The 25,599-nt window shown below is 49.4% G+C and overlaps 10 protein-coding genes across 10 annotated transcripts; 5 read left to right on the forward strand and 5 right to left on the reverse strand.

The window, feature by feature from the left end:
• Nucleotides 1-2,934: 2,934 nt before the first annotated feature.
• On the forward strand, nucleotides 2,935-4,035 carry N7529_004167 (telomere length and silencing 1 family protein; the record flags this gene model as incomplete). The annotated part of the gene is made up of 2 exons (XM_057239694.1): nucleotides 2,935-3,748; nucleotides 3,806-4,035. 2 exons carry the CDS (start codon nucleotides 2,935-2,937, stop codon nucleotides 4,033-4,035), a joined length of 1,044 nt encoding a protein of 347 aa, XP_057098989.1.
• Nucleotides 4,036-4,734: 699 nt separating this feature from the next.
• Nucleotides 4,735-6,311, forward strand: N7529_004168 (actin family protein; the record flags this gene model as incomplete). The annotated part of the gene is made up of 3 exons (XM_057239695.1): nucleotides 4,735-4,777; nucleotides 4,882-5,377; nucleotides 5,435-6,311. The coding sequence occupies 3 exons, from the start codon at nucleotides 4,735-4,737 to the stop codon at nucleotides 6,309-6,311; spliced, it is 1,416 nt and encodes a 471-aa protein (XP_057098990.1).
• Nucleotides 6,312-7,146: 835 nt separating this feature from the next.
• Nucleotides 7,147-8,002, reverse strand: N7529_004169 (ADP-ribosylation factor-like protein 8B; the record flags this gene model as incomplete). The annotated part of the gene is made up of 5 exons (XM_057239696.1): nucleotides 7,147-7,424; nucleotides 7,477-7,546; nucleotides 7,600-7,662; nucleotides 7,792-7,864; nucleotides 7,953-8,002. 5 exons carry the CDS (start codon nucleotides 8,000-8,002, stop codon nucleotides 7,147-7,149), a joined length of 534 nt encoding a protein of 177 aa, XP_057098991.1.
• A 1,095-nt stretch (nucleotides 8,003-9,097) lies between these two features.
• Nucleotides 9,098-12,896, forward strand: N7529_004170 (DNA-directed RNA polymerase I core subunit RPA135; the record flags this gene model as incomplete). Its single annotated transcript, XM_057239697.1, has 2 exons — nucleotides 9,098-12,038; nucleotides 12,088-12,896. 2 exons carry the CDS (start codon nucleotides 9,098-9,100, stop codon nucleotides 12,894-12,896), a joined length of 3,750 nt encoding a protein of 1,249 aa, XP_057098992.1.
• Nucleotides 12,897-13,173: 277 nt separating this feature from the next.
• On the reverse strand, nucleotides 13,174-14,811 carry N7529_004171 (MFS maltose permease MalP; the record flags this gene model as incomplete). The annotated part of the gene is made up of 1 exon (XM_057239698.1): nucleotides 13,174-14,811. The coding sequence occupies one exon, from the start codon at nucleotides 14,809-14,811 to the stop codon at nucleotides 13,174-13,176; it is 1,638 nt and encodes a 545-aa protein (XP_057098993.1).
• Nucleotides 14,812-15,696: 885 nt separating this feature from the next.
• Nucleotides 15,697-17,427, forward strand: N7529_004172 (alpha-glucosidase; the record flags this gene model as incomplete). The annotated part of the gene is made up of 1 exon (XM_057239699.1): nucleotides 15,697-17,427. One exon carries the CDS (start codon nucleotides 15,697-15,699, stop codon nucleotides 17,425-17,427), a length of 1,731 nt encoding a protein of 576 aa, XP_057098994.1.
• A 419-nt stretch (nucleotides 17,428-17,846) lies between these two features.
• Nucleotides 17,847-19,274, forward strand: N7529_004173 (Zn(II)2Cys6 transcription factor; the record flags this gene model as incomplete). The annotated part of the gene is made up of 1 exon (XM_057239700.1): nucleotides 17,847-19,274. One exon carries the CDS (start codon nucleotides 17,847-17,849, stop codon nucleotides 19,272-19,274), a length of 1,428 nt encoding a protein of 475 aa, XP_057098995.1.
• A 230-nt stretch (nucleotides 19,275-19,504) lies between these two features.
• On the reverse strand, nucleotides 19,505-20,842 carry pre2 (proteasome core particle subunit beta 5; the record flags this gene model as incomplete). Its single annotated transcript, XM_057239701.1, has 6 exons — nucleotides 19,505-19,840; nucleotides 19,895-20,004; nucleotides 20,065-20,113; nucleotides 20,176-20,331; nucleotides 20,406-20,513; nucleotides 20,711-20,842. 6 exons carry the CDS (start codon nucleotides 20,840-20,842, stop codon nucleotides 19,505-19,507), a joined length of 891 nt encoding a protein of 296 aa, XP_057098996.1.
• A 528-nt stretch (nucleotides 20,843-21,370) lies between these two features.
• N7529_004175 (Eisosome component PIL1/LSP1 family protein) lies at nucleotides 21,371-22,325 on the reverse strand (the record flags this gene model as incomplete). The annotated part of the gene is made up of 2 exons (XM_057239702.1): nucleotides 21,371-21,802; nucleotides 21,897-22,325. 2 exons carry the CDS (start codon nucleotides 22,323-22,325, stop codon nucleotides 21,371-21,373), a joined length of 861 nt encoding a protein of 286 aa, XP_057098997.1.
• A 1,030-nt stretch (nucleotides 22,326-23,355) lies between these two features.
• Nucleotides 23,356-25,207, reverse strand: N7529_004176 (uncharacterized protein; the record flags this gene model as incomplete). The annotated part of the gene is made up of 3 exons (XM_057239703.1): nucleotides 23,356-24,186; nucleotides 24,236-24,937; nucleotides 24,998-25,207. 3 exons carry the CDS (start codon nucleotides 25,205-25,207, stop codon nucleotides 23,356-23,358), a joined length of 1,743 nt encoding a protein of 580 aa, XP_057098998.1.
• Between the last annotated feature and the right edge of the window lie 392 nt (nucleotides 25,208-25,599).

A 25,599-nucleotide genomic window follows, 5' to 3' on the forward strand; every position in this document is an offset into this window, starting at 1 on the left:
GGGCCGCGGGGCCCCGGAGCCGTAAATAGAATGAGATTGGCTAATCAAAATATCACGAAAAAGAAAAGGAACAGTCTTTGCCGTCTCGTCGTTAATGAGCAGCCACCGACTTCATCTTGTCGATGGTGGAGGCTTGCCGTATTTTGACTTTTAACTCCGAGGGAACCCCGATTTGTTGAGATGATGGCTTGATCTTGTCTTGAGGTGCCCCTCTTCCCCCGGTGGACAATTTTCACCTATTCGGCTCACCCGAGATGCAGAGATTTCAACATTTGCGGGGGCTAGCAGATAATAATATTATGGCCAATAAAGATTTGGTGAATAATGCTGTCAGCAGGTACTCTTTGGAGTTCTACCGGACCTTTTGGTGCCTGACAATCAAAGGGGTATACGATATACAGTTCCTAAATACTTTCTCTAGTTAGAAACACTTGAATATTGAACTGCACACATTGATGGGGGGGTTTTTTCCTTTGACTTTCTGCTTGTCGTATATACTAGTTTGTATGAAAATTCTCTGCACTTAAACTAGTGTATCATCTACTATCCCAAAAACATGGTGTACGCTAGAGAGTAAGAGCACGAATTCGAATATGCTTGGAACTATGATTTTTTACAAACTTTCTCGAATTTTGTACTGCAACCGACTGATCCGGCAGCTTTGAGCAAATTCCTTATGTCAACATAATTTTCCTTATGCAAGTCTAACTATCGCCCATAAGGCAATTCTGGCCCCCACGGTCTTGTGTTCAGATGAGCCCACGATTTCGGCTCCAGTTTTAATTTCACTTTGCTAATGCCAACCTTTTTGTCATGTCTAGGGCTAATTCCGCACAATCAACCTCCGAAATGACCTCACAACACGGATTTTGGTGTCCGAACGGCGATAGCGAGGTAAGGTAAGATGCCGGTCAATTTGCCAGACTTGGCGTTTGCTAGGATCTCAAAAGCTTTTGTGGAGAGGTTGGTCCAGTCTTGTCAAAGCGGCATGCTTGGTGCCTGTGACTATTATCTGCTCCGATTGGCTACGGGACTTGGTTGATATATATGAGTTTCTGAGTGCCAAGTTTATAGAGAGTTCGACCAGCCCTATGTATGGTCGTTAAGACCGAGCTGATATAGTTTATATGGAACATATGCAGATTCCCAGGTATTCTCCGCATTATATGGCTCGCGCACTGAGCCAGGGAGCAGATCCCGATATGTTCCGTATGTTCCCCCACGGGGTTTGATCTTCGGCAGTTACCCTGCTGTGTACTATGTCACCTGCAAAATACCAAAGCCTATATTCGGATTTCGTGTTCCTGGTTTCAGGGGCTTGGGATATACCACTTTCCCAACTTTCTGTCACTGATTCCAAATGAACTAGACGACGACGCCAGGTTTACCAGGTCTCTTGGCATTCAATGCCAACCCTCGAGCTTGATCCTTCGGATAATGAAAGTGGTTTGATGTTTTCTTCTAATTGGCTCAAGATTTTATCATTCAAAGCTGAGTGGACTGGCTCATAGGTTGTTTCTTTCTGTGGTTAGTGCGGCCATTATGGTCTACCTAGGTACACGGTGCATATTATAAAGCTTCGGACATTGCCCGCCTCTTGTGTTTGGTAGTGGATATTGGGCATGGTAAAGTCTAAAACAAGCCTCGTGGTACATTGGTCCTTCTCGGTGCTTGCATGCCTATCAATGTTGCAAATCGTTTTGACTTTGATTACTGGCCGATACCTGAGTTACAATGGGTGAACCCTGTGTCTCGAAGTGTATCATTTGCCTTTTCCTCATTCCTCTCCCTCTAGGGAAGGGTCTGGTTTTGCGGAAGGAACCGGGCACGTTAGTATTGCCGAAAGGTTTGTTTTTTTTTCAGCTCTAGATGATGGTCCAACCAGAACCACGGAAAACAAAAGATGGTGGCTCCGATGTCGTCCCTTCTCGTGTCTAATGTGAGATTTGGACCTTGTAGAGTGATTTCGATGTACGATGGCTGAGTCAAATAAACATTTCATCTCAGCTGTACAGAACCTGAGGCGGATCAAGACATGCTGGATTCAGAAGCAATGATTTCTCCTGTCCTTGAGATCATTGCTCACTGTTAATCAGATCCTTGGCGGCGTCAAATTGTCCCCTTCTAAGTTGTTATAATCCGCGAACACTGCTGTTGTTACCAAGGGTATTCTACTTTTGAAAGCTCGTTTTGTTCGAATAGAACCCAAAGTCGTGGCTAGATAATGGTTTGGCACTGATACTACTTCCAAGCTGTATGTCGCGATTGACTCGAATAATGATACTATATGAACAACAGATCAATCAAAGCTGCACCTAGTACTTGTTTAAGATTCCCAGCCGGGGGTTAGAGATACTCTAACTTTAAAAGCAGACACGTATAGATCTCCTTGCGACCAGATATCAAACGAATTGGAATGGAAAGGGCTTCAGTTCATCAGCGTCTTTCGCAACGTGATCCGCACACGACAGTTGGAATGTGGGAATGCCAATTGTAATGACTGCTTTTTTAGCCTATATGTCCGCGAATTGGGTAGCCCCTGAATTTCTGCAGCTGCAACAACATTCTCCCAGTGTGGTATTCAACGAGTCTTATAGCTACCGAGACCCTCATGTCTAGAATGCAGGCTGCGGATACCACCATTTTAAGACAATAGAACCATCAAAATAGTTTTATATTGTCAATAGAGATGATCAGCCAGGTTCTTGTCATGTATGAAAGCCATTCCTAAAGACTATGCAAGTACAGAAGCCAAGTGGAGCGCGGGCTCCACAATATGGTTCGACATTCGACCGCCTAGATTGAATAGTCTAGGCAGAATAAGAAAGCGGTCTATGTATGGACGAATCGTAGTAAGTTTTATATGTGCTTGTGAAATGACCTCACCTTGACAATCAACCTCACCTTGCCTAGACTTCATTGTCGCAGATCACGATGGATCCGGAAGTCGATGCTGTTCCGACCGAATCTCTTTTCCGCCCAGCAAAGAAGCGCAAGTTTGCGCGACGACGTCTTGATCATGAGGCCGAAGACACTGCAGATACCAATCCAGCCCTGATCGCCAATAACCAGAATGACAATGTTGGCCCTGCACAAACAACACCAGGAAGCAATCAAATCCGCCGTCCGCGTGCGATTCGAAAAGGTGGAATTGGGTTCTCTACTAAATCGAGACTGGGAAACGATCATGGCCAGCAACTAGTGCTAGCACCACCAGCTGGAGAATCGGAGGAAGATAAGATACGCGCTATGAATGAGCGTTTCACAGGTTATACTGGTCAATCAGATGACGTTGACCGCCACATGTACGAATCTTTTCCCAAAACTGGTTGCCAGGCTTTTTCGGTATGGACTAACAAGATAAGGATGGCATACATAGATTCCGAAATGGCTAAGCGCTTCCATTCCAATCAAAAAACGACGAATCCAAGTTCAAAACAAGCAACCCAAGAGGAGGTCGCCGCGGGGCTTTCGTTCCACGGGCAGCAACAACGTGAACCTGCTTCTCTAGGAAAACTCCATGAAATCGATCTCGGCCAGGAGGCAACTTTGCGAAACATTGCGCGTACGGAAGCCGCGACTCGCAGGTTGGCTGGCGATGACAATTTGCCTCCATCAGAGGAGAACACCTTCTCGGAGGGTGGTCGCTCTGCCCCAGCCGGCAAGTCAAGGCGCAATCATAACCAAAGAACGAACGCAGATGTTGAGAGAGACCGTCTTGTAGAGGAGGTACTACGAGAGAGCAAACGTGAGTGGTGTTGAGAATTAAACTTTGCAGGGCACTTGCTAACACTGGTTTGTTCAGTGGATGTCTATGACGAGTATGAAGATGAAGCACACATGGACGACGCACAGGCTGCTGATGACCGGGTGGCTGAGCAATTTCGACGAGACTTCATGGATGCGATGCAATCTCGTCGTCGGCTTCGGACCACAAAGCCAGTGGCCAAGGATGAAGGGCCCAAAGGTCCCAAGCTGGGGGGCAGCCGCAGTGCGAGAGCTGCAATGCGGGAAACACAAACAGGAAAGAAATAAGCACTTGGGTTTGCTTTGCCTTAGTGTTGTTGTATTTCTTCGAATGATTTTACGGCATTGTTTTTTTTTTTCTTTGGTTCTCATTTGACATTGCATAAGATACCTTAATGATATTATAAAATATGCCACTGCAAATCTACTGGATTCGATCAATCATACAGTCAAAACCGAGATCAAATTCCTGTTCTAATCTCACTCGAAAACGCTGTTAGCAGTAAGAAATTAAATAAATGCAGCTGGCTTACGTGTGAAACAAAAAAACGCTGAGATATATATACATCCCGGTGCTGCTTGATGTCCGTAGATATGTTATGGCCCCGCAGCTTGTTTTCTCGTCAACTATAGAGAAACTATAGAGAAGAGATTTCATTGATTTCCTCCTCACCCATCTTAAGCCTAGAAACAATAAGTTCCAACTATAAGAATATCGGAAATTACATATCTGTACATATGTACCTATCTCAGTATCCAACCTTCGAAGGTTGAACAGCCAGCCCATATAGTATTAGTCATCATTTTGAAAGGCCAAAGCTCTACTGCACCAAAAAGACCCGCCCTTCTTCTTGTCTCCAACCAGCCTCTTTGATTGTCTGTCGGAACCGTATGGTCCCGTTCTGATTCATCTCAATATCTTTTGATCGCGTCGCATGATACCCCTACTTGCCCCACCTCTTTAAACATTACGGCGCAATTTTCGCGATGAACCCTTCCAATCCACCACAAGCTGCCGAGTACGGTGGAGGTATGTCACCCAGGAATACCACTCTAAATGGCTCAATGCTGCGACCTGAAGCCTCGCTTGGCCTCTTGTAATTGTGCGAAATGCTGATTATTTCACTTCCATAGATGAGGTGTCCGCCATTGTCCTGGACCCGGGTTATTCAACCACACGCGCGGGTTTTGCCGGTGAAGATGCTCCCAAGTCGCTGATCCCGACCTACTATGGAAAATACAACGCCGATGGCCAAGAGAAGCTAGTCTTTGGCGATGATGTGTTTGTTACCCCGCGACCGGGCCTGTCCGTCCACAACCCACTTAACAAGGATGGAATCGTCGAGGATTGGGATATGGCAGAGAGGGTATGGGAGCACTCATTTATGTCCCGGCTCACTGGCACGAAAGCGGGCAACCCTTTCCAGAACGGATTGAACGATGTTGCGAACGACGAACTCCCCACCGAAATGGAGGTGGAGTCAGATGAGAAGCCTCTGTCGGACAGCCCATTGTTGATGACAGAGCCCGGATGGAACCCAGCAAAGGCACGCGAGAAGACCATCGAAATTGCAATGGAGAAATGGGATACCCCGGCATTTTACCTCGCGCGCACTGGCGTTCTTGCTTCGTATGTACCAAGCCCATTACGTTTGTCAATGGTTTCGCTAACCCCATTCAACTATAGTTTTGCTTCCGGCAAGGCCTCCTCCCTTGTTATCGACATTGGAGCCTCAAACATTTCTGTCACCCCAATCCACGATGGCATGATCTTGAAGCGAGGCGTGCAACACTCCCCGCTAGGCGGTGATTACATTTCGTCGCAAATCAGCGCATTGTTCAAAGCTAACTCCCCGCAACCGATCACAATCACTCCGCACTACCTTATCAGTTCAAAGACCGCCGTTGAAGCCGGCCAGCCGCCCCAAGCGAAATATAAGACCTTCCCCGCTGACAAGGCGCCCGATGCGTCATACCGTGCCCTCCTCGAGGAGCGTACACTGGCCGAGTTCAAGGAATGTGTCGTGCAGGTTTGGCCCGGACCGACCAGGCTCTCTGCCCCCGGTTCCAACGGCGTCTCCAACGAGGATATGGCCCGCACCTACCCCGGTCGCCCCTTCGAGTTCCCCGATGGATACAACCAGGTGTTTGGTGTCGACCGCTACCGTGTTGTCGAATCTCTGTTCGATGCCAAGGCCGCTATCCCAGACCCTGACTCGTCTTTCCCTCCTCCAACACCCGCTCAGACCATCCCAGAGCTTGTCAAGGCCTCTTTGGCTGGTATTGATGTCGACCTCCGCCCCCACCTGTTGGCCAACGTTGTCGTGACGGGTGGATCCAGCTTGCTCTACGGTTTCACCGAACGCTTGAACCACGAGTTGATGCAGATGTTCCCCGGTCCGAGGGTGCGTGTCACCGCCCCTGGCAACACCTCGGAGCGGCGTTTCGGCTCCTGGATTGGAGGAAGTATCCTGGCCAGTTTGGGAACTTTCCACCAAATGTGGATCTCCAAGAAGGAGTATGAAGAGCACGGGCCGAACATTGTGGAAAAGCGCTGCAAATGATTCATTTGTTGTTGCATCTCGATTGTGTTATTTGGATTTATTTGATGTTTTAAGGGCGTTATTGCGCTACCTTGGGCGCTTGAAGGGGTCTTTTGAACAACTCCAGATCTGGCCTGTCTGCAAGGAAGGACCTACAAAACTGATCTTAGATATTTTGTGTACGACTAATGCCACTTGATTTCTCGATGCCTTTGAGAATTTTATACAAGATATGGAAGCGCCGGGTGACGTAGACCTAAGATCTTCATATACATATGCAAAGACAATCCATGGAAATTGATAACGTTGATAAGCTTTGCCATATATACGGCCGGATTTCCTTTTCCGGCTTTCAGCGTATACCCATGCACTGGACGGGGTATTAATGAGCGCAATTATTGGTGGGGGATTCTTACTTAGTCTGCGCTGATGCGTTGGCAGCCAACACACCAGTGCAGCCCCGAGGTGGTCCGTGTTTCACTTATTTATGTTGGCCAACCCTGCTCAGGTGGACTTTTGAGCGAAATCTCAACTCCCCATTATCATTGCCAGAACACTGCAGTATTAAATCCAAGTTGAACAATTCAAAACCAAAGTACCAAGGGCAAAAAGACCAAGGGAGAAATATTGAATATCAAATGAAGCGCACATGATCATTAACATACATCGTCAGTATGAACCTCGAGATCCATGAACAAGAAAATGAAAGACTACATCGTCAACGTCGTTACATCCGAGGCTGCGAGCCAAAAACGCTAGAGTCTACAGGATATGAACAAATCAAAATGCGAGACCAAAGGCATCAAAACGAGGGATATCGTGGGTCGGTCAAAGTTGACAATAGGTGATAGGCTCTTCACCGACTGGCTCGAGCAATGAGCCAGCGGAGAACGGCGTCAAGGTTGGTTTCTTCTTTGGCGCTTATACCATAGCAGCTCACCTCGCGTTGGGTGACGGACTTCAGATTCATGGCGTCGATGATTTCATCAACAGACAGTTTGCCCGGAAGATCAGACTTGTTACCCAAGACCAGAAGGGGGATGGTGGCCAGCGTGGGCTTCTTCATCAGATCATGAAGTTCTTCTGCCGCCACTGGGAGTGCATCACGGTCTGCTGCATCCACGATGTATCTATCTACCATATCAGCATGCCGGATGAAGACGTCAAAACCAGAAATGTCTTACACGATCGCGTTGACACCTCGACAATACCGTTCCCACATCGGCCGAAACCGAGGCTGGCCACCCAAGTCCCAGCTTGGATATGTTAGCGACATTGTGCTCGTCTGGGAAAGAGGAACAAAACAAACCATTTCAAAGTCACATGGCCTTTCTGCACTCGTTTGGTGTTGAACCCGATTGTCGGAATGGAGCTGCGCATGGTCAGAACAGTGTCGATATGTTAGGAGATGAAGTCCTCTACAACTTACTCGATAGTGAACTCTCCACCCTATTCAACGTCAACAAATGTTCCTATATTGGATATAGAGATGGAAACTTACCGCTAGCACACGAAGCAAAGATGACTTGCCGGCATTCTGAAGGCCGATCATAGTGACATCCATCTCAGTGGCCCTGCATATAGCATTAGCAGAGCTTCATCTGCGGGGACGGGCCGTGGTCTCCCGAGAACCACGAACTGCATCTATCACGGCCCACTTACCAGAACATCCTTAAGAGCCAGTCATAGATAGTGCGAAAGATGCCAGCCATGATGACAGGCAGAAAGACAGAAAGCAGAAAAGATAGAAAGATGGCAAGAATAGAATAAAACGAGGTAAACACAGGTAAATAGACGGAACCCAGCTGCCAGCAGCGGAGAGGCCTGAGGCTAAGAAGAAGATTTGGTTGTGTGCCGTTGGAAAATGTTCAGGATGACAAAAGCCAGGGTGCGCCAGGTGGGGTCGATTTTGAGCAAGTACGCTTCAACACCTTTAAACTGATAATTTTTATTCAAATGTTGTTTCAAGGTGAAGAGAAAAAGGCCAAAAATATAAAAACAAAAAATAAATAAAAAAAAGCAATATTGTCACACCGTAAAGAGGGGGGAGGTAGAGAAATATGAAGAACCTGTTTTTTCTGATTCGAATTTCAAAATGAAGGAATGCCTTAAACTAATTATTAAAGGCGTTTAACGGAACCGACAAACATCGATACAAGGAGATATATCTACTTTGTAGGTTTTCTTTAAAGATCTACAGGTGCACATGACTCGAGGCGCTTAGGCTCCATTGGTCTTACAAGAGGGGTGTTTGTGACTGTGCCATTGTGTAGTATATCCGCTCAGCCGTGTGGCGTATTCCGTTTTCCGCATTGTGTTGGTTGGATTAGGAGAAAGGTGTACATTGACATCTTGTTTTTTTGGGAGGAGCTAGGCAACAATGTGGCTTAGAGAAGTGCTAACCACCCATTGAGCTCCAAGAAGTTCATGAGAACATGAGAACATGTTCTCCGCACATATGTAGGAACTAACATTAGTGCAAGGAACATCCATGATATGAACATCGAATTAGCGCCTCAGGCGACAAAATTCATATCACCACGTGAGGATAACCGGCCAGGCTCCACTCTCGAAAAATTTCCCCAAGAAGAACAGTTGCTACTCATTCTCGTCTGGCAGCTGCCATTGTCGGTTCAATACCCTGGGTTTCGTGGCTGATATAATACTGGGAAGGCTGAGGAATTGGCCTGCTGCAACTCTGACCCTATATTTTATACATTGACGGTCACACCTACTGTATTATTCATCATCGCAAGTTTTTTCCCTATACCGCATCAGCCAGTCTTCTAGAGCTGCGAATATCCACCATGGCGCCCGCAGCCACCGATACACAGTGGTCGGTCGACTATGACACCCTGCGACGGGAGAATCTTTTCAAGAATCCCCCTGCAGATCACACAGCCTACCCTTCGTTGGCCGAGTCTATCCGGCCGCATATCGATTCTTTCAATGCTCTCTTTGAGGATAGCAAGATCTTAGACGCAGGATTGAGAGACATCGGTATCAAGACATTCCTCGATGGAGAGCTTGAGACCTATGAGCAGAAGAAGGCTCGCGAAGCCGAGGGCCTTCGCCCACCCAAGCGGAATCGCTTGAACGTCCGCGTCCGTGAAATCTTCCTCGACAAGCCCACTCTGCCACCAACCAACAAGTACACAACCCGCAACCGTGAAATCTACCCCTCAGAATGCAGAGAGCGCCATGCGACATACCGTGGCAAGCTTCGCGCTCGTCTCGAGTACCAGGTCAACAACGGAGACTGGCAGGAGTCTGTCCGCGAGCTCGGTAACGTCCCTATCATGGTGCGCACCAACCGGTGTCACCTTGAGAACGCGTCTCCCGACGAGCTCGTGCGACACAAGGAAGAGTCCGAGGAGCTGGGTGGTTTCTACATCGTGAACGGTAACGAGAAGCTGATTCGTATGCTGATCGTCGGCAAGCGCAATTACCCCATGTCAATCATTCGTGGTTCCTTCGTAAAGCGTGGCCAGACTTACACCAAGTTCGGTGTTCAGATTCGCTCAGTCCGTCCTGATCAAACATCGCAGACCAACGTGCTGCATTATCTCTCTGATGGAAACGTCACCTTCCGTTTCTCATGGCGCAAGAATGAATACCTTATCCCCGTGATGATGATCCTCAAGGCTCTTGCTGAGACCAACGACCGTGAAATCTTCGAGTCGATTGTTGGTGGTGTCGCTTCCAAAGGTCTGGACAACACCTTCGTCACAGACCGTGTTGAGCTCCTGTTGAGAACCTACCAGGCCTACCAGAAGCACAGTCAGCACGATTGCCGAGCCCACCTGGGCAAGGCTTTCCGACCCGTGCTCGGTGTCCCCGCTGACATGCCCGATGAGGAAGTTGGCACTGAGTTCCTCCGTAAGGTCGTTCTCCCTCATCTTGGAAACGAGAATGTCACCGAGTCTCAAGATTGGGACAAGTTCAAGATGATCACTTTCATGATCCGGAAGTTGTATTCCACCGTCGCAGGAGATTGTGCTCCTGACAACCCAGATGCCGTCTCCAATCAGGAAATTCTGCTTGGTGGCTTCCTATACGGAATGATCCTCAAGGAACGTATTGAGGAATGGCTTCGATCATTTGGCCCCATTGCCCGGGACTGGTCCATTCGCAACAATGGCGCCAAGTTTACCGACGAGTCATTTGATCGGGACTTCTTGTCCAAGATCGTCAAAAGGTCGAACGAGAACATCGGTAATGCCCTTGAATACTTCCTCTCCACTGGTAACCTGGTCAGTCCTACGGGTCTTGATTTGCAACAAACTTCCGGTTACACCGTCATCGCTGAAAAGATCAACTTCTACCGATTCATCAGTCACTTCCGCATGATTCACCGTGGTAGTTTCTTCGCCCAATTGAAGACTACCACTGTTCGTAAGCTGCTTCCAGAAAGTTGGGGATTCCTTTGCCCTGTGCACACTCCTGATGGATCGCCTTGCGGTCTGCTCAATCACTTGTCACACAAGTGTTTGATCTCTACGGATAACCTGGATGTTTCCCACCTCCCTCGGATTTTGGTCCAACTTGGTGTTCGGTCCGAGTCCTCTGTGGCGATTGACGAGAGCGTTGTCGTCCAACTTGATGGTAGAATTGTCGGTTACTGCTCGCCCAAGCAGGCGCAAAGAATCGCCGATACCATTCGTTTCTGGAAGGTCGAGGGCAAGAACAATATTCCTCGCGAGTTGGAAATCGGATATATTCCTAACTCCAGTGGCGGTCAATACCCCGGTATCTACATGTTCTCTCAATCAGCGAGAATGTACCGCCCTGTCAAGTATTTGCCATCTGATAAGCTCGATTACGTGGGACCCTTCGAGCAGCCCTTCATGGAGATTGCTTGCGTGGAGTCTGACCTGATTCCTGGTCTCTCGACACACATTGAGTTCACCCCCACGAACATCCTTTCCATCGTCGCCAACATGACCCCCTTCTCCGATTACAACCAATCTCCGCGTAACATGTACCAGTGCCAGATGAGCAAACAAACCATGGGTACACCGGGTACATCAATCGCGTACCGTACAGATAACAAGTTGTACCGTATTCAAACCGGTCAAACGCCAATTGTTCGCCCACCGCTCTACAATGCCTATGGTCTGGACAACTTCCCCAACGGTATGAACGCAGTGGTGGCCATCATCTCCTACACCGGTTACGATATGGACGACGCTATGATTATCAACAAGTCCTCCCACGAACGTGGATTCGGTCACGGTACAGTCTACAAGACCAAGGTTCTCACTCTGGCCGACAATGACTCCCGCCGCAACAAGTCCAAGCGCGAGGTCACCAAGCTGTTCGGATTTGCACCCGGCGACGAGGTCAAGGACCAGGTACGCACCGTTATTGACGAGGATGGAATGCCGCACATTGGTGCTCGCGTCAAGGAGGGTGACAAGATCGCCGCTTGGCACAACGTCCGCTTCGATCCTGCCTCCGACTCGTACGTCAACGTCGACGGCATCACCCACTACATGAAGTACAAGGATTCCGAAGAAGGCTATATCGAGAGCATCCGCATCATGGGTTCTGAGTCTGGCAATGAACCTGCTCAATCTCTCAGTGTCAAGTTCCGAATTCCCCGAAAGCCCGTCATCGGTGACAAGTTCTCTTCTCGTCACGGTCAGAAGGGTGTCTTGTCGCAGCTCTGGCCTGCGACCGACATGCCTTTCTCCGAGAGTGGCATGCAGCCCGATCTGATCATCAACCCTCACGCTTTCCCCTCTCGTAAGTTTTCCCGCTCTTCACTGAATCAGACACCACTGACTTTCCCCAGGTATGACCATCGCCCAGATGATCGAGTCCATGGCCGGCAAAGCAGGTGCCATGCACGGTCTTCCCCAAGACTGCACGCCCTTCCAATTCTCCGAGGAAAACACCGCCACCGACTACTTCGGTGAGCAGCTCAAGAAGGCAGGCTACAACTACTACGGTAACGAGCCCCTGTACTCTGGTATTACGGGTCGTGAATTCTCCGCCGACATCTACATGGGTCTGGTTTACTACCAGCGTCTCCGTCACATGGTGAACGACAAGTTCCAGGTGCGTACAACGGGTCCCGTCAACGCATTGACCGGACAGCCCGTAAAGGGTCGTGCCAAGGGTGGTGGTATCCGTGTCGGAGAGATGGAGCGTGACTCCCTGATTGCCCACGGTGCAGCATTCCTCTTGCAAGATCGTCTCATGAACTGCTCCGACGCCCAGCACACCTGGATCTGTCGCTGCTGTGGCTCGTTCTTGTCCACGCAGGTTGCGGTTTCGGGCTCTTCCCGTTCCCGCACTGCTATCAACCCCGGTGCTGTTGCTGCTGCTGCTAAGGCTGCCCCGAACCAGCAGAGCAACAATGCCCATGCTTCTGGTGCGGTTGGTGCTCTGGGCGGTGTGAATGGTATTGTGCGTTGCCGCCGCTGTGCTCGTGAGGCTGTCTTCGAGGACTCCCGTGCTGAGGTTTGGGAGGATGGAAATGGACAGCGCTATGTTGGTGGTGACGATGTTACCATCGTTGCTGTGCCTGGTGTCCTTCGCTACCTCGATGTTGAGTTGGCTGCTATGGGTATCCGCATGAAGTTCTGGGTGGATAACTGATGCCATTGTCTGGCTGGTTGAAAAATTGTTTTTGTTGTTCCAATGTCATAGGTGGCGTATACTGGTTTAATGATTGAACTCATCTGTTTTCTAGATTACTATTGCAAATATTCTTTCTTGTACGAACATCATTCACTTACAGCAGAATAGCAGTGTTGAACAAAATTTCTTTGTGTGGAAAGTTACCTAAGGTAGATTTTATTCAATCAAACGTCGATTGATATGTAGGCGATGGCATTATCAATCAAGCTCGCTATATTTATAATGCCTTCTGGTATTAAGCAGACCCCTCGCCCTTGAGCTCATCCTGAACCAAGCCTGTCTTCGCAGCTGGGAAGTGCCTAGTGCGCACCTTGTTCTCAAACAAGACATCCAACTCAGCATAAGACCGACCCTTGGGTTCAGGAAGCCTAAAGAAAGACCAAACAAGACATGAAACGCAAAGCGCACCCCAAAAGAACCCAGACTTGCCCCTCCAATTCCAAGCATCCACATTCAGCATGTAAGGAATGATAATGCCCGTCACCAGATTGAGCACATTATACAAATTTCGCGCCAAGACAACGGTCTTGATTCGAAGTCTCGAAGATGGCATCTCAGAAACCAGTGAGAAACATACCGGCCCAATGGTCGAGTCGTAAACAAACGTATAAACAAGTAGCATCGACCCCGTAGCCCAAGATATCGCCGAGGTCGCCGGCGCAATCGACACAAATCCAATAACGAACAGTACAACAGCCAACATAACTAGTCCACTCACATACAGCGTGCGCCGCCCAAAGTAAGTCATCATGACCCACGAACTGACCGTCCCCACGACGCCAATCGCATACTGCGCCAATGACATAGTGAAAGACTGGGAGATCGCCAGCCCAGCACGCTGATAAAAGACCGTCGAGTAGCCCATTAGCCCAGCGCCACAGAGACTCTGCACAGCCCAGACACAACAAGCGATTTCCGTGCGGCGCAGGTCCGTTCCCTTAAAGCAATCGAGGTACGAAGAACCGGTCTGAACGCGCTTCTCCAGCGCATTCGTGTATATAATCATGGACACCGTTTCCTCGGGGTTAAAGCCCTGGATGTCGGCGCGGGTGAGCCGCCTAACAGCCTTGACGGCGTCTTCGCGGCGATCCTGACGAACAAGCCACCACGGGCTCTCGGGCGCGAGGTACACGCCGATAAAGATGGGGATGGGCCAGACCCACTGGATGGAGAAGGGAATGCGGTAGGCCCATTCGTCTGTTCGGTCGGCGAGACCTTTCAGGACGCCTGAGGCGATCAGCTGTCCAAAGACCCAGCATAGGTTCACGTAGGTGGTTAAATAGGCGCGCAGTGCGACGGGACAGACTTCTGAGGCGTAAGTTACGGTGAGGGTCTGGTAGACGCCGAGTGGGATGCCCATGAGCAGTTCGCCGACGACGAGGGTTTGGACATTTGGGGCGAAGAAGAGGATGAAGATGAAGGCGACTGTTGAGGCGAGACAGGCCATTAGGGTTTTGCGGTAACCGTAGCGCTCGGAAACGATGCCGTTGATGAACAGACCAATGATCTGGCCGCAGGACATTGAGTTCGTGAGAGCTGCTTGCCATTTGGCGGCTAGGCCGTAGCTTCCGTCGGACATTAGGCCTCCGTATTTCTCGTTGAAGGCTGGGAAGCCGAAGAACGAGCCAATGAGGACGACGTCGTAGCCTTCCATGATGATTGCGCATGAAAGGAGCAGGGACCAGCCTACCGCTTTGGGGTAGAGTTTCAGCGCTTGCCAGGGGGTCATGTTGTGTTCATTTTCGATGGCAGCGTGGGCTTCGGTGCTGGTCTTTAGGTCTGAGTGCCCGGGCAGGGCATGGCCTTCTGCCTCTGGGGTAATTGAGTCGTGTTTTTCGACATGCTCGGCCATGGCTAGTTTCTCTGAAGCCATTGCTGGGTTTAGGATGGTGATACTGGGGGATCTTCAGGCCGTCCAGTTTGAACAGGACTGGATAGAAAAACCAATGTTCATCATGCGGGTGTAGATGGGTGATTATATACAGTTTTGTGGTCAATGGCATGAGAAGGGAGTCTATTATGAGCGAGGACGGGCTGGGGTGTCATTGGACGGCTCGCCCGCGGCCCGTATCCCTTTTCAAGAAGCGAGGACCGGTGGCGTGTGGATAGTTTCCCCGGATTTTGTTGTGTTGATCAGCCCACATGATCCCGGGGTTTCAGGGAGACTGCTGATTCGACTGATGTCGGGTCATGATGAAAAAGGCTTAGCCTGCAGCATGTGCTATATTAACTCCCATCGCCTCATGTTGTGTTTGTGTTGGTTTAGCTTTTTTAGGGCTCTGGCTTCTCCTATTTCGGTTAGAAACGACTAGGGAGAATGTGCGAGTTGATTGGTGTTAAGTCGGCCCGACATCCTTGCAATTCTCATTTCCCCTCATTTTATACTGCTTTTGTATGTTTCATTTTAGTTACAAAGTGGTGAATTCGCATGTGTTTTTTCTTCCAAAAAATACAATAATTCATAACTCAACTACTCCGTACCTTGTCACCTACCTTGTCATAACATAATAACCCCGCATGCCAATAAGTGAAGGTATGACAGACACTCTCTCGGGCCGACATCGAGTCAATCACAACGTCAGCCCTTCGTACACTATGAATCGCGCAGGAATCTGGACTCGATTGTCAAGATATAGTGCATGGACTATCTAAAACGTGTCACATTGGACTATTATATATTGTACTCACCTTTCCCTACCTCCCATCCATATTTCTCATCTTCTATTGCATTGTCTTGCTCTTCCAATCCATTTATACTATGTCTCCCGCTCTAGTCGGCGAAAAGTGGTGGAAAAACTCGATTATCTATCAAATTTACCCCGCAAGCTTCAAAGACTCCAATGGCGATGGTATCGGCGATATCCCAGGAATCCTTTCCTCGCTGGACTACATCACAAGCCTTGGCGTGGATGTGATCTGGTTATGCCCCATGTACGACAGCCCTCAAATTGATATGGGATACGATGTCGCCGATTACGAAAATGTGTATGCCCCATACGGAACCATCCAGGATATGGAGACTCTCATCGATGAATGCCACAAGCGAGGACTGCGCATTATTCTGGACTTGGTGGTGAATCACACCTCGGACCAACACAAATGGTTCCAGGAGTCCCGTTCTTCCAAGACAAGTCCCAAGCGGGACTGGTACATCTGGAAGCCGGCGAAATATGACGCCAATGGGAATCGCCAGCCACCAAATAATTGGCGTAGCGTTTTCGGGGGCAGTGCTTGGGAATGGGATGAGAAGACAGAAGAATACTATCTCCATCTTTTCTGTGTCGAGCAGCCCGACGTAAACTGGGAGAATGCCGAAACCCGCAAGGCAGTCTACGAGTCTGCTATGGAATTCTGGTTGCAGAAAGGTGTTGATGGATTCCGTGTCGATACGGTGAACATGTACAGCAAGCATCCCGACTATGCCAATGCGCCAATCTTGGACCCCAAATCCGACACCCAGCCTGCTTTCTCATTGTTCTGCAATGGTCCTCGCATCCACGAATACTTGAGCGAGATGAACAATGTGCTGTCTAAATACGACGCCATGACTGTTGGAGAATTGCCCAATACACATACATTGGAAGGTGTTCTCCGGTATGTCTCAGCAGCAGAGAAGCAACTGAGCATGGTGTTCCAATTCGACCTCGTGGACCTCGGCCAGGGGAAGGATTATAAATACTTGACCACACTCCCAGGCTGGACTCTGCGGGATCTCAAAGCTGCCGTGAAGAGCACACAGGATATCATCAATGGCACAGATGCCTGGACGACGGTGTTCATGGAAAACCACGACCAGGGCCGCTCCGTGAGCCGATTTGGCTCAGACAAGACACCCGAACTGAGGGTCCGCTCTGCAAAGATGCTAGCCATGATGCAAAGCACACTGTCAGGAACGCAGTTTATCTACCAGGGCCAAGAAATTGGAATGGTGAACGCACCGAAGGAGTGGACCATTGACGAGTACAAAGACATCGACAGCATCAACTACTATCAAATGACAAGTAAAGTCACCAACAACGATCCAGTGGAGCTTGAAAAAGCCATGACTTCTCTGCAGCACCTCGCTAGAGATCATTCCAGGCTTCCCATGCAATGGAATGCCGAAGCCAACGCAGGCTTCTCGTCTTCGTCGGCAAAACCATGGATGCGCCCACATGACAACTACCCTGAGATCAACGTAAAACTGCAGGAGAAAGACAACTCTTCCGTACTTTCGTTCTGGAAACAGATGAATGCACTGCGTAAGCAGTATGCCGATCTCATGGTGTTCGGCTTGTTTGAGATTCTCGACGAACCGAATCAAAGTGTTTTCACATATACTAAGAAAAGCCAGGACTACACGTTGTTTGTTGCTCTCAACTTCTCAGATAAAGCGCAGAAATTCGAAAAATTGGATACTGCGCAGAGTGATTGGAAACTACTAGCTAGCAACATAGAGGATCCCCAGGAGGAACTACAGGCGTTTGAGGGACGGGTCTATTTGGTTTAGGACATATGCTGCGGCCATTATATCTAGCTTTCGGTACTCATATTACGATGTTGATTAGAATATAGCTTCAAATTGAAATGGCATGCTATATTTATCAACCCTTTTTTGCCCGTAAAATAACTATTCGTTGGCCAAGATCATTCCTCGCCTAATTTTGCACCTATAATGTCTTGACATGGGAATGCCGAGGTATTTGCACTAACCCAGCCAAGCCTTTAATAAGTTCAAATCTTATTTGATAATTCGCCTCGAAGAAAAGAAGACGCGCATGCGGAGATCAGTCCCGTGCCGCTACGCTGAAAGAGTATTGACTGCCAAGACATTTAACATCAAACGCGGGGGAGAGCTAAAGGCGATCATCTCACCTGTAAATGTTTACAAGAAAATGTTTACAGTTGGTTTCAAACAGTCCAGCACAAATGGCGAGCCCAAGATCAGTGTCGCGAGTCCCCAAAGCATGCGACCCTTGTAATCGACGTAAAGTCCGCTGCAACGGTCAGCAGAGATGCCAACAATGCGAGCACCTGGATCTTCTCTGTACCTACACAGAGAATCGCTCAGCACGATCAAGAAAGCACTCACTGCATCGTGGTGCAGTCATCTCAAAATATAAAAGCGGTGCCACATCAAAAACCACAGCCTTGATGCCGCGTCTCTCTCCCCTGACAACCAAACTCCCACCCTCATACTTCGAGAGTCTTCTCCCGGATTACATGTCCTACGTATATCCATTCAGCCCCATAATCACGGACACCGAAATCCTCAACTCAATCACAAAAATGGACACGGAAAGAGAACACGCTTCGTTCGTCTACGCCTTCACAGCGGTTACCCTCGACCTAACCCGCGCCTCACAAACTAGCTCAACACCACCCTCAACCTCCCAAATAACAGACCTAATGCGCCAATCCGTCGAAGCCCAACAACCACTGGTAATCGGCTTCCGGCCCTCCATCCTCCGCGCCATGACAAGCATCTTCATCCAGATGTGCGCCATGAGCCTGGGCCACTACGACCTAGGCTTCTTCTACCTGCGCGAAGCAATAAGCATGATCCAGATTCTGCGCATAAGCGACAAAACCGTCTTAGCGGGCCTCAGCGGCGCCGAACGAGCCCGCCGCCAACGCCTCTACTGGCAGTGTTTCATCCACGAGCGGTTCATGTCGATCGTGTATTTCTCGCCGGTCACGCTGCCGCCAGCACAGTACCCGGAGGAAGACACGACGACGGCGTCTGTGTCGATGGGGATCCAGGCGGGGTGGACGCAGGTGATTAAGACCTTTTGCATGCTTGATGCGAGCTTTATTAGTCATTGGATTGGGGATCGGTCGGGGGTGACGGCGTCGTGGGTTGAGGGGAAACATCGCGAATTGGACGATGAGTTGTGGGAGGTTGAGGTGGCTGTGTTGTCGGAGTTGCAGCAGGCGGATTTGGTCATTACGCGGCAGTGGATGAGGACCTTGTTGTGGCAGATGGCGATGTCGAATTGTTTGCTGAGCTCGCATGCATCGTGTCCTTCGTTGGAGTTGGAGATGCCCTTGAGATTGTCGAGTCAGCTCAGGCAATTTTTGACTAAGATCGAGCAGAATACTATTCGTGTGCATGGGTCGTCGATGGTTAGCAAGCTGCTGGAGATTATTAATACTATTGCTGATGTGGTGATTCATGTACCGCAAGCCACGAGGGAGGAGACGACGGAGAGGATTGAGGATATTGTTGTTATGCAGGATGTTGTGTTCTCATTTCATAATTTGCAGGTGATGTCGAAGAATATCCTGCTGGATAAGTTCCGGCTGATTCAGGGAAGATTCCCCCATATTGAAGTTGCTAGGCAGTTGGCTGTCTAAGGTTGGGTTTGGGGCTTTTGGACATGTTATGAAACATGCTCAGAAGGGAAGAAGATAGAATAATATGGAGTTACTGCTATAGGAGATGGAGAACCTGCAAGAAAGTTTTATCGGCTCCATTCCATCCTACTGAACACTCCTACTGAACACCATATAAGGTTGAATTCCATGTTGGAAACCTAAGCACAATCAGACATATCAATATTACACTTTCATTCGCCTAGACCCATTTAGAGGGTAGACGTCACGTTGGAGAATTCGCCCTTCTCGAGCTTAGTCTTCCAGAAGATAGGGTTCATGTCATCAAAGCCGTGGTGCACCCATCCTTCTTCCTTGACGTGGTACAGGTTAATGAAACCACCGGAGTAAGCATCACGGTGCATGGCAGCCAGAATAGCCCGGCGTCCGAGGTTCAATGCCTCCTCCTCTGTCAAGTCGTACTTGTACTCAGCGTCCAGCACACCATAAGCGAAAGTCTGACCAGATCCAACACAGAACAGGTTACCGGGGAGACGGGTGCCGTCGGAATCGATGTAGTAGAGGGCAGGTCCTTCTTGAGGCGTCATCTAGAAACATTGTCAGTCTCCATAGTTCACGGTCACATAATATTTAAAACATACTCCTGCTAACATAGTTCCCATGCTAAGTCCGTAGCCCTTGTAGGCGTAGGTAAGGTTGGCAAGAATCTTCGAAGCAGCCGCAACAGTGATACGGCGCTTGTGTCGGATTTCTAGAGAGAAATGATCAGCTATACCCTTCTATATGAGTTCTGCAACTTCAGAAATCTTACCATGCAGAGTGCACTGCTGACTCAGATAACGCAACCAATATTGACAGTCCTAGAATCCCATCATCAGCAACGGATCTCCACTGCTTCGGCCCAAACTAATTCCAAACTTACAGCTGCACCACCGGCCATTGTTCCCAAAAGACCTGGCGTAGGTAGATCCGACTTCTTGTCCTCACCCCGACTCAACCGCGATACAGGAATGACCTTCTTGACTGTTTGACTGGCAATCCAGTTGCCTGCTGTTGCTCGTGAATCGGTACACACAATCTAATCCGATATCAGCAAACATCCAGCTTACTCCATAATATCAATTTCCGGGCGCAACGGGGAGGTGGGCGTACGATACCGCCCTGGAAACGGAAGGCCAGGGTAGTTGTGCCGTGGGCGAGCTTGATAGGACAGCTGGGATTGGAATGGTCATCGGTCATGGCACGCAGGAAAGCGGAGTGCTAAAAGTAGAGAACCAGCATTAGTCTATTGTTTTCTTGACACTAGGAAGAAAGCTTCTGGCAAGCGATGCTCTCGAACGTAGCTGTGATGACGGCGCAAGTTGGGTTGACGTCAAGATAGATACAAGATACAACTTCCCAAGCAAATCGCCATCCAATTCAAAGAGAATCTGCCATAATTTCCACGCAGTACTCACGTTGTCAACAGGAGGAAGACTGAATTTCAGTGAGAGCGGAGGAACGCTCGCAGTGAGGTCCTGCTGCGCTTGCTCCGAGTACATCTCATTCTGATGGGGAGGGCGCGAATATTGGGCGACGAGCTTATCCATGATGTTCTAAACGGAGATATAGCAAGGTGGGGTAGAGAAAAGATGCTGGAGACGGAAAAGGGATTGTGGCAAGATAGACAAGTGATGGGTGAAGCTCCGCTGGAGCTCAGGTTTCCGCGTCACTCTGGCGCCTGCGGTCACGTGTTGCTTCACCAGTTCCACGTCTTTTGAACTCCGCAATTCATCCTCTCAGCACATCCACCAGAAAGACCTACATGGCATCTAAAAACGTCTGGAAGAGCATACCCGAATATAAAAATTTGCCGGACATTCTAAACGAGATTCAGGGACCATTTCAGACCAATTCAACTGAAAAGAGAATAATACAACGATTAACGAACTAAACCATTTATAATACACAATTTGCATATTTCCCGAGTATAAACCCCGTCGCCTATCCAGTACAAACGCCATTCCCAAAGTCGAATACACCAAGTGGTGCCCAATCTGACGCGTGAAGAGTCGAATTAACAAGAAACAGCTAGATTATGTTCTTAAGAACCATAGGGGACCGCTGGATCTGGACGATCATGCAGCGGGCTCAACCAGCATCTTTGCTGGTGGCGCACCACTCTCCACCGGTGCAGTAACATTGGTGGTCTCGACCGCAGAGGCATCATCCAAAACGTCCGATTCTTGCTCTTCCACGTTATCCAGTCCATTGACATGACCAGAATGGCTGATACCGTTAATGTGAGAGGGAGACTCTCGGCCGGCAGCTGAGGTAATGGGCTCGACAGAGGGCTCCCATCCGCGGAGGTCATTCTCGGCGTCTTCGAGGATCTGGCGAGCATCGAGTTCATGGTCGTATGCTTGACGGGCATCACCGGGAACAACGGGGCTGTCATCAATGTAGTTGAGGAGACGACGAGCATGGCGGGCCAAGATGGTCTGTTTCTCGGCGCGCTCGATCACAGCGGCCAGGTGGATATCATAGGCCTCCTTCAGCTTTTGGCGCGTCTGCAGGTGAAACAGATGATTAGCAAGTCTGTATGGAGCTTTTCTTTGGGTCATGTCTTAAAATAAAATGAAACACAAAGGAATTCAAACATACGATATTAGACAGTTGTGCCTCAGCAACCAAGTTTTGAGCTTCGGCCCTGACCAGCTCATGCTCCAGAGTGACAAGGCGCGGACTCTGAGGATCCTTGTACTTGAGCTTGGCAATCTCATCGGTGACCTTCTGGCGTTGGTCGCGCGACGGTTGAACCGAGGCTTCCATGTTGCGAATCTGCTTCAGGATGCCGCGGTAATCCTCCAGGTTCTGCGCAAAGACATCTTCCTGCTCTCCCATCTCGGCGAGCATGACGCCGAGCTTGTCGGAGATGTCGGAGACATTGTCGTCATCGGTTGCCTCTCCCCACTCGGAGAGCTGGGCGGCGATCGAGGTACGCTCACGTCCGGCTGCTTCATGGGCTCCGATGGCGGAATTCTCACTCTTGATCAGCTTGGTCATCTTTTTGCTGAGCTCGGGCGCTTGCATCCCGCGGAAAGTGGAGATGCTGAACCGATGCCGGTTGGCAGGCGGCTCTTTGCGCGATCGGAATGAAAGGTTGCGGTTCCTGGAGCTTGGTTAGTGATGGCTGAGGCATCCAGCAGTTGGGGGTTTCAAACATTATGTAGATATGATGATACAAAATGTAGAATTTGGATAGGAGTTGTAGGTTTTATCGGAGGTATAGGAGTGATAGAATTAATAGAATAGTCAAAAGTGTCAAAGAGGGGAACAAGTGTGTGATAAGCACCTTCCTATAGATGACGATTCCAAAGTCTATTAAGTCTTTTTTTTTCTCTAAGGAACCGTAACCCGGTGGCTGTCTGACGTCATGACAAGAAGCTGAGATCATGGAGTTGATTCCACTTCCAATTCCGTCTCTCTTTTTTCACTCTTTTTTTTTAAGGTTTAGCTTGAACTATGAGTGGTGATGGTCTTTTCAAGTTTGGTTCACCATGATCTTTATATAGGGCGGCTGATCGTCATTCTCCACCAGCTTCCCGGCATTTGAGGATAACGACCCATACGTACTACTATAGAAACTCCATACCTAGGTAAATGACTAAACTTACAGATTCAGTACTGTACCCCCAGGAAGCTGTGGCCATGAAGAACATATACATGAGAAACTCAAGGCTTGTTTACACCCGTGGACACTGTACTAGGGCCTATTTTAATTCGGATACCTTGCCTAGTACAATAGGAAGACTTTTTTGTCCCCAGTATTTACGTTCACAATATCAGTGGAAAAATAGGAAGAATACGGATTGAGTGTGATCATAGATCCCCTCAATCCTCACAAGTCGAGAGAAAAAAAAAATAGAAAACTCAAAGACCATCAAAAGAAAATAATTTCCCCCTGTGGCCAAGCTTATTGTACATCCCAACTAAAGCAAATTGCATAGAATCCAGGTCCCTGGAGCACAACAACAAACCAAACGCCCAAGGCAGAGCAAGAAATCGTCCGCTATCATTCATTAAAAAAACGCGCCTTCGTAGTAAGAATTCTGGAAATGATCTAGGAAATATCATCGGCATCGGGGTGGTGCGAGTGCTCATTGTCCGAAGCATGGAAAGCATCGCCAAACGCCGAGTTCTCCAGATCCGGCAAATCGAGCCCATCGTGTTGCTCGCTGTAAGCTGCCAACGCATCTCCAGCACTGTCAATGTTGGTGAAGTCGAATTCTCCGCCCACAGCGCCATGATCCTTGCTCTCGTTGTTGACCATGACCCAATCGCTGGGCTGGCCATTGGGACCGCCATGGAGCTGGTCACCCATATCCATGTCGACGTCTCCCGAAAGATCAGCGCCGGGGACTGGTTGTCCGTTGACAGAGACGCCCGAAGGCACGCCACCGCCAACGCCTGGACTGCCGAACTGATTGAGGAGGTGGGACTCGTCGTGTTCCATTACCAGGTCGTTGGTGAACGGGTCAGGCTCATCTTTGTGCTCGGGCTCGATCTTCTCCAAGAGTCCACCTTTTTCGACACATGATACCTTGGGCTCAGCTACAATTTGTTTCTTCCATACGCCCTCCACTTCCCTGACAATATCATCGACCCTGTACTTGGCCTTATCTTCAATGTAATCCAGTTGTGGTGTCTCTTCCTCTGTAGGCACGACGACACGGCCTTCCAGTCTCCAAATCTCGGGGCCCTTATCAGTTGGGTCGGCAGCAGCCTCTCGGAGACGTAACTCGGCATCTTTGAGCAAGGAGGTGCGATTGAAACGCTGCATCCGGCGTGCGTGCTGCTTCTTCAAGTTTTCAATTTCAGCGGTCATGTCTGCGACTTTCTTGGAAACACGTTCTGCGAATTCCTCTGCCTTGGCTGATTCCATCTTGGTGGCCTGGGGAGCATCACCTGCCTCCTCGCCTTCCCCCCCCTGAGGTTCCGACAGGAGCATCAAAGAAGCCCGCAGTCAGTGATTCAAGTTCGCCCTTTCGGCCCAGACCCAGAGAGACTGGCGTGATTTGCGTAATGCTGTATGGTGATGAGAATATTTCCTCCATCCACTCGTGGTGCTGTTGATACCGCATTTTGCTAACATCGCGGGGCGTCAGGAGATCCATTGTGTCGCCGCCAGACACATCCTCGTCTTCAACGGCGAAATCGGCAGTAGCGGAAGCAAGAGCAGATGAGGGTGCACGGTGGCCGCGCGGGCCTTTAGCTGCGGCCACACTGGGTGGAACTGCAGCACTTGGGTGGCCCTGGGGAGGGTAGAAACCCGGCCCACGTGGCTGGGCATTTGGGAAAGCACCGGGTTGTCCAAAATTTTGAGGAGCCATCTGTGGATAGTTGATGACTGGCCAATTGTTTCGGTCGTGAAGCAAAAAGTCCTTGCGAGCCAGTTGTCCTTGGCTCTGAAGGAAACGACGCTGACCCATCATTCCTTGGATCTGGGGGGTGGCAGGAATTCGGTTTGCTGGTGCATGGTCCTGGGGAGCTGCGCGCGAGTAGTGGACGATCCAGAGGGAGGGGTCTGGCTGAGGAGCATTGGGAACTTTGCAGGAAGTGATACGATAGCGTTTGCGACAATGAGTCGCAACGGGTTCATTGGGAGGGTGGAAGCCACTGCGGTGAAGGTACATCTCAACAGACTATTTTCTTGTGTGTTAGAAGACAATCAACCTGAATTTTGACTTGGAGGGAAAGCATACGTATCCGCGAGCTTCAAAGGTAAAGACCTGCTCTTGGTCTGCCCAAACATATCCATCGCTAGCAAAGTTGTTACCCAGGTGGTTCAACGGCTGCCAAGTGAGCATGACTGTTCCATCAGGAGGGCCGTCAAGGAAGGTCCAGTGCATTGGTTGAGTTTGGCAAATCCGGGGAGCGCTGGTCAAGTATTCAACGGCAGTCTCAGTGGGCATCATGTGCATGCTTGGATAGCGATTGCGCGACACCAGATGCATATGGGGCAGCTGCAATATTGCGAAAAGGTCAGTCGGGGTCACAAATACAACAATGCGATAGCAAGTGCTGGGTCTCCTACCAGTTGCTGCGGGATGCGAGAAGCTGGATCGTCCATATTGGGCGCCTGATTGCCAAGTGCAATCAACTATAAGAAGGAAAGAAAAAAGTCAGGAGCAAAGCACGGAAGTCAATTGGGATGGGAGAAGATGGACGGGGCGGGCGCAACGATGATGGGGAGTTTAGCTGAACGCGACACTAACGACGCGGGAGATTTTTGATACGGTAGGTAATAGGAGCCTGAGATGCAAGACACCTTCATCTTCGGGCATCCAAATCTTCTTCCAAGCTT

This window comes from Penicillium soppii (genome assembly GCF_028829465.1).
Source record: "Penicillium soppii strain IBT 18220 chromosome Unknown utg000004l, whole genome shotgun sequence".
Classification (NCBI taxonomy): domain Eukaryota; kingdom Fungi; phylum Ascomycota; class Eurotiomycetes; order Eurotiales; family Aspergillaceae; genus Penicillium; species Penicillium soppii.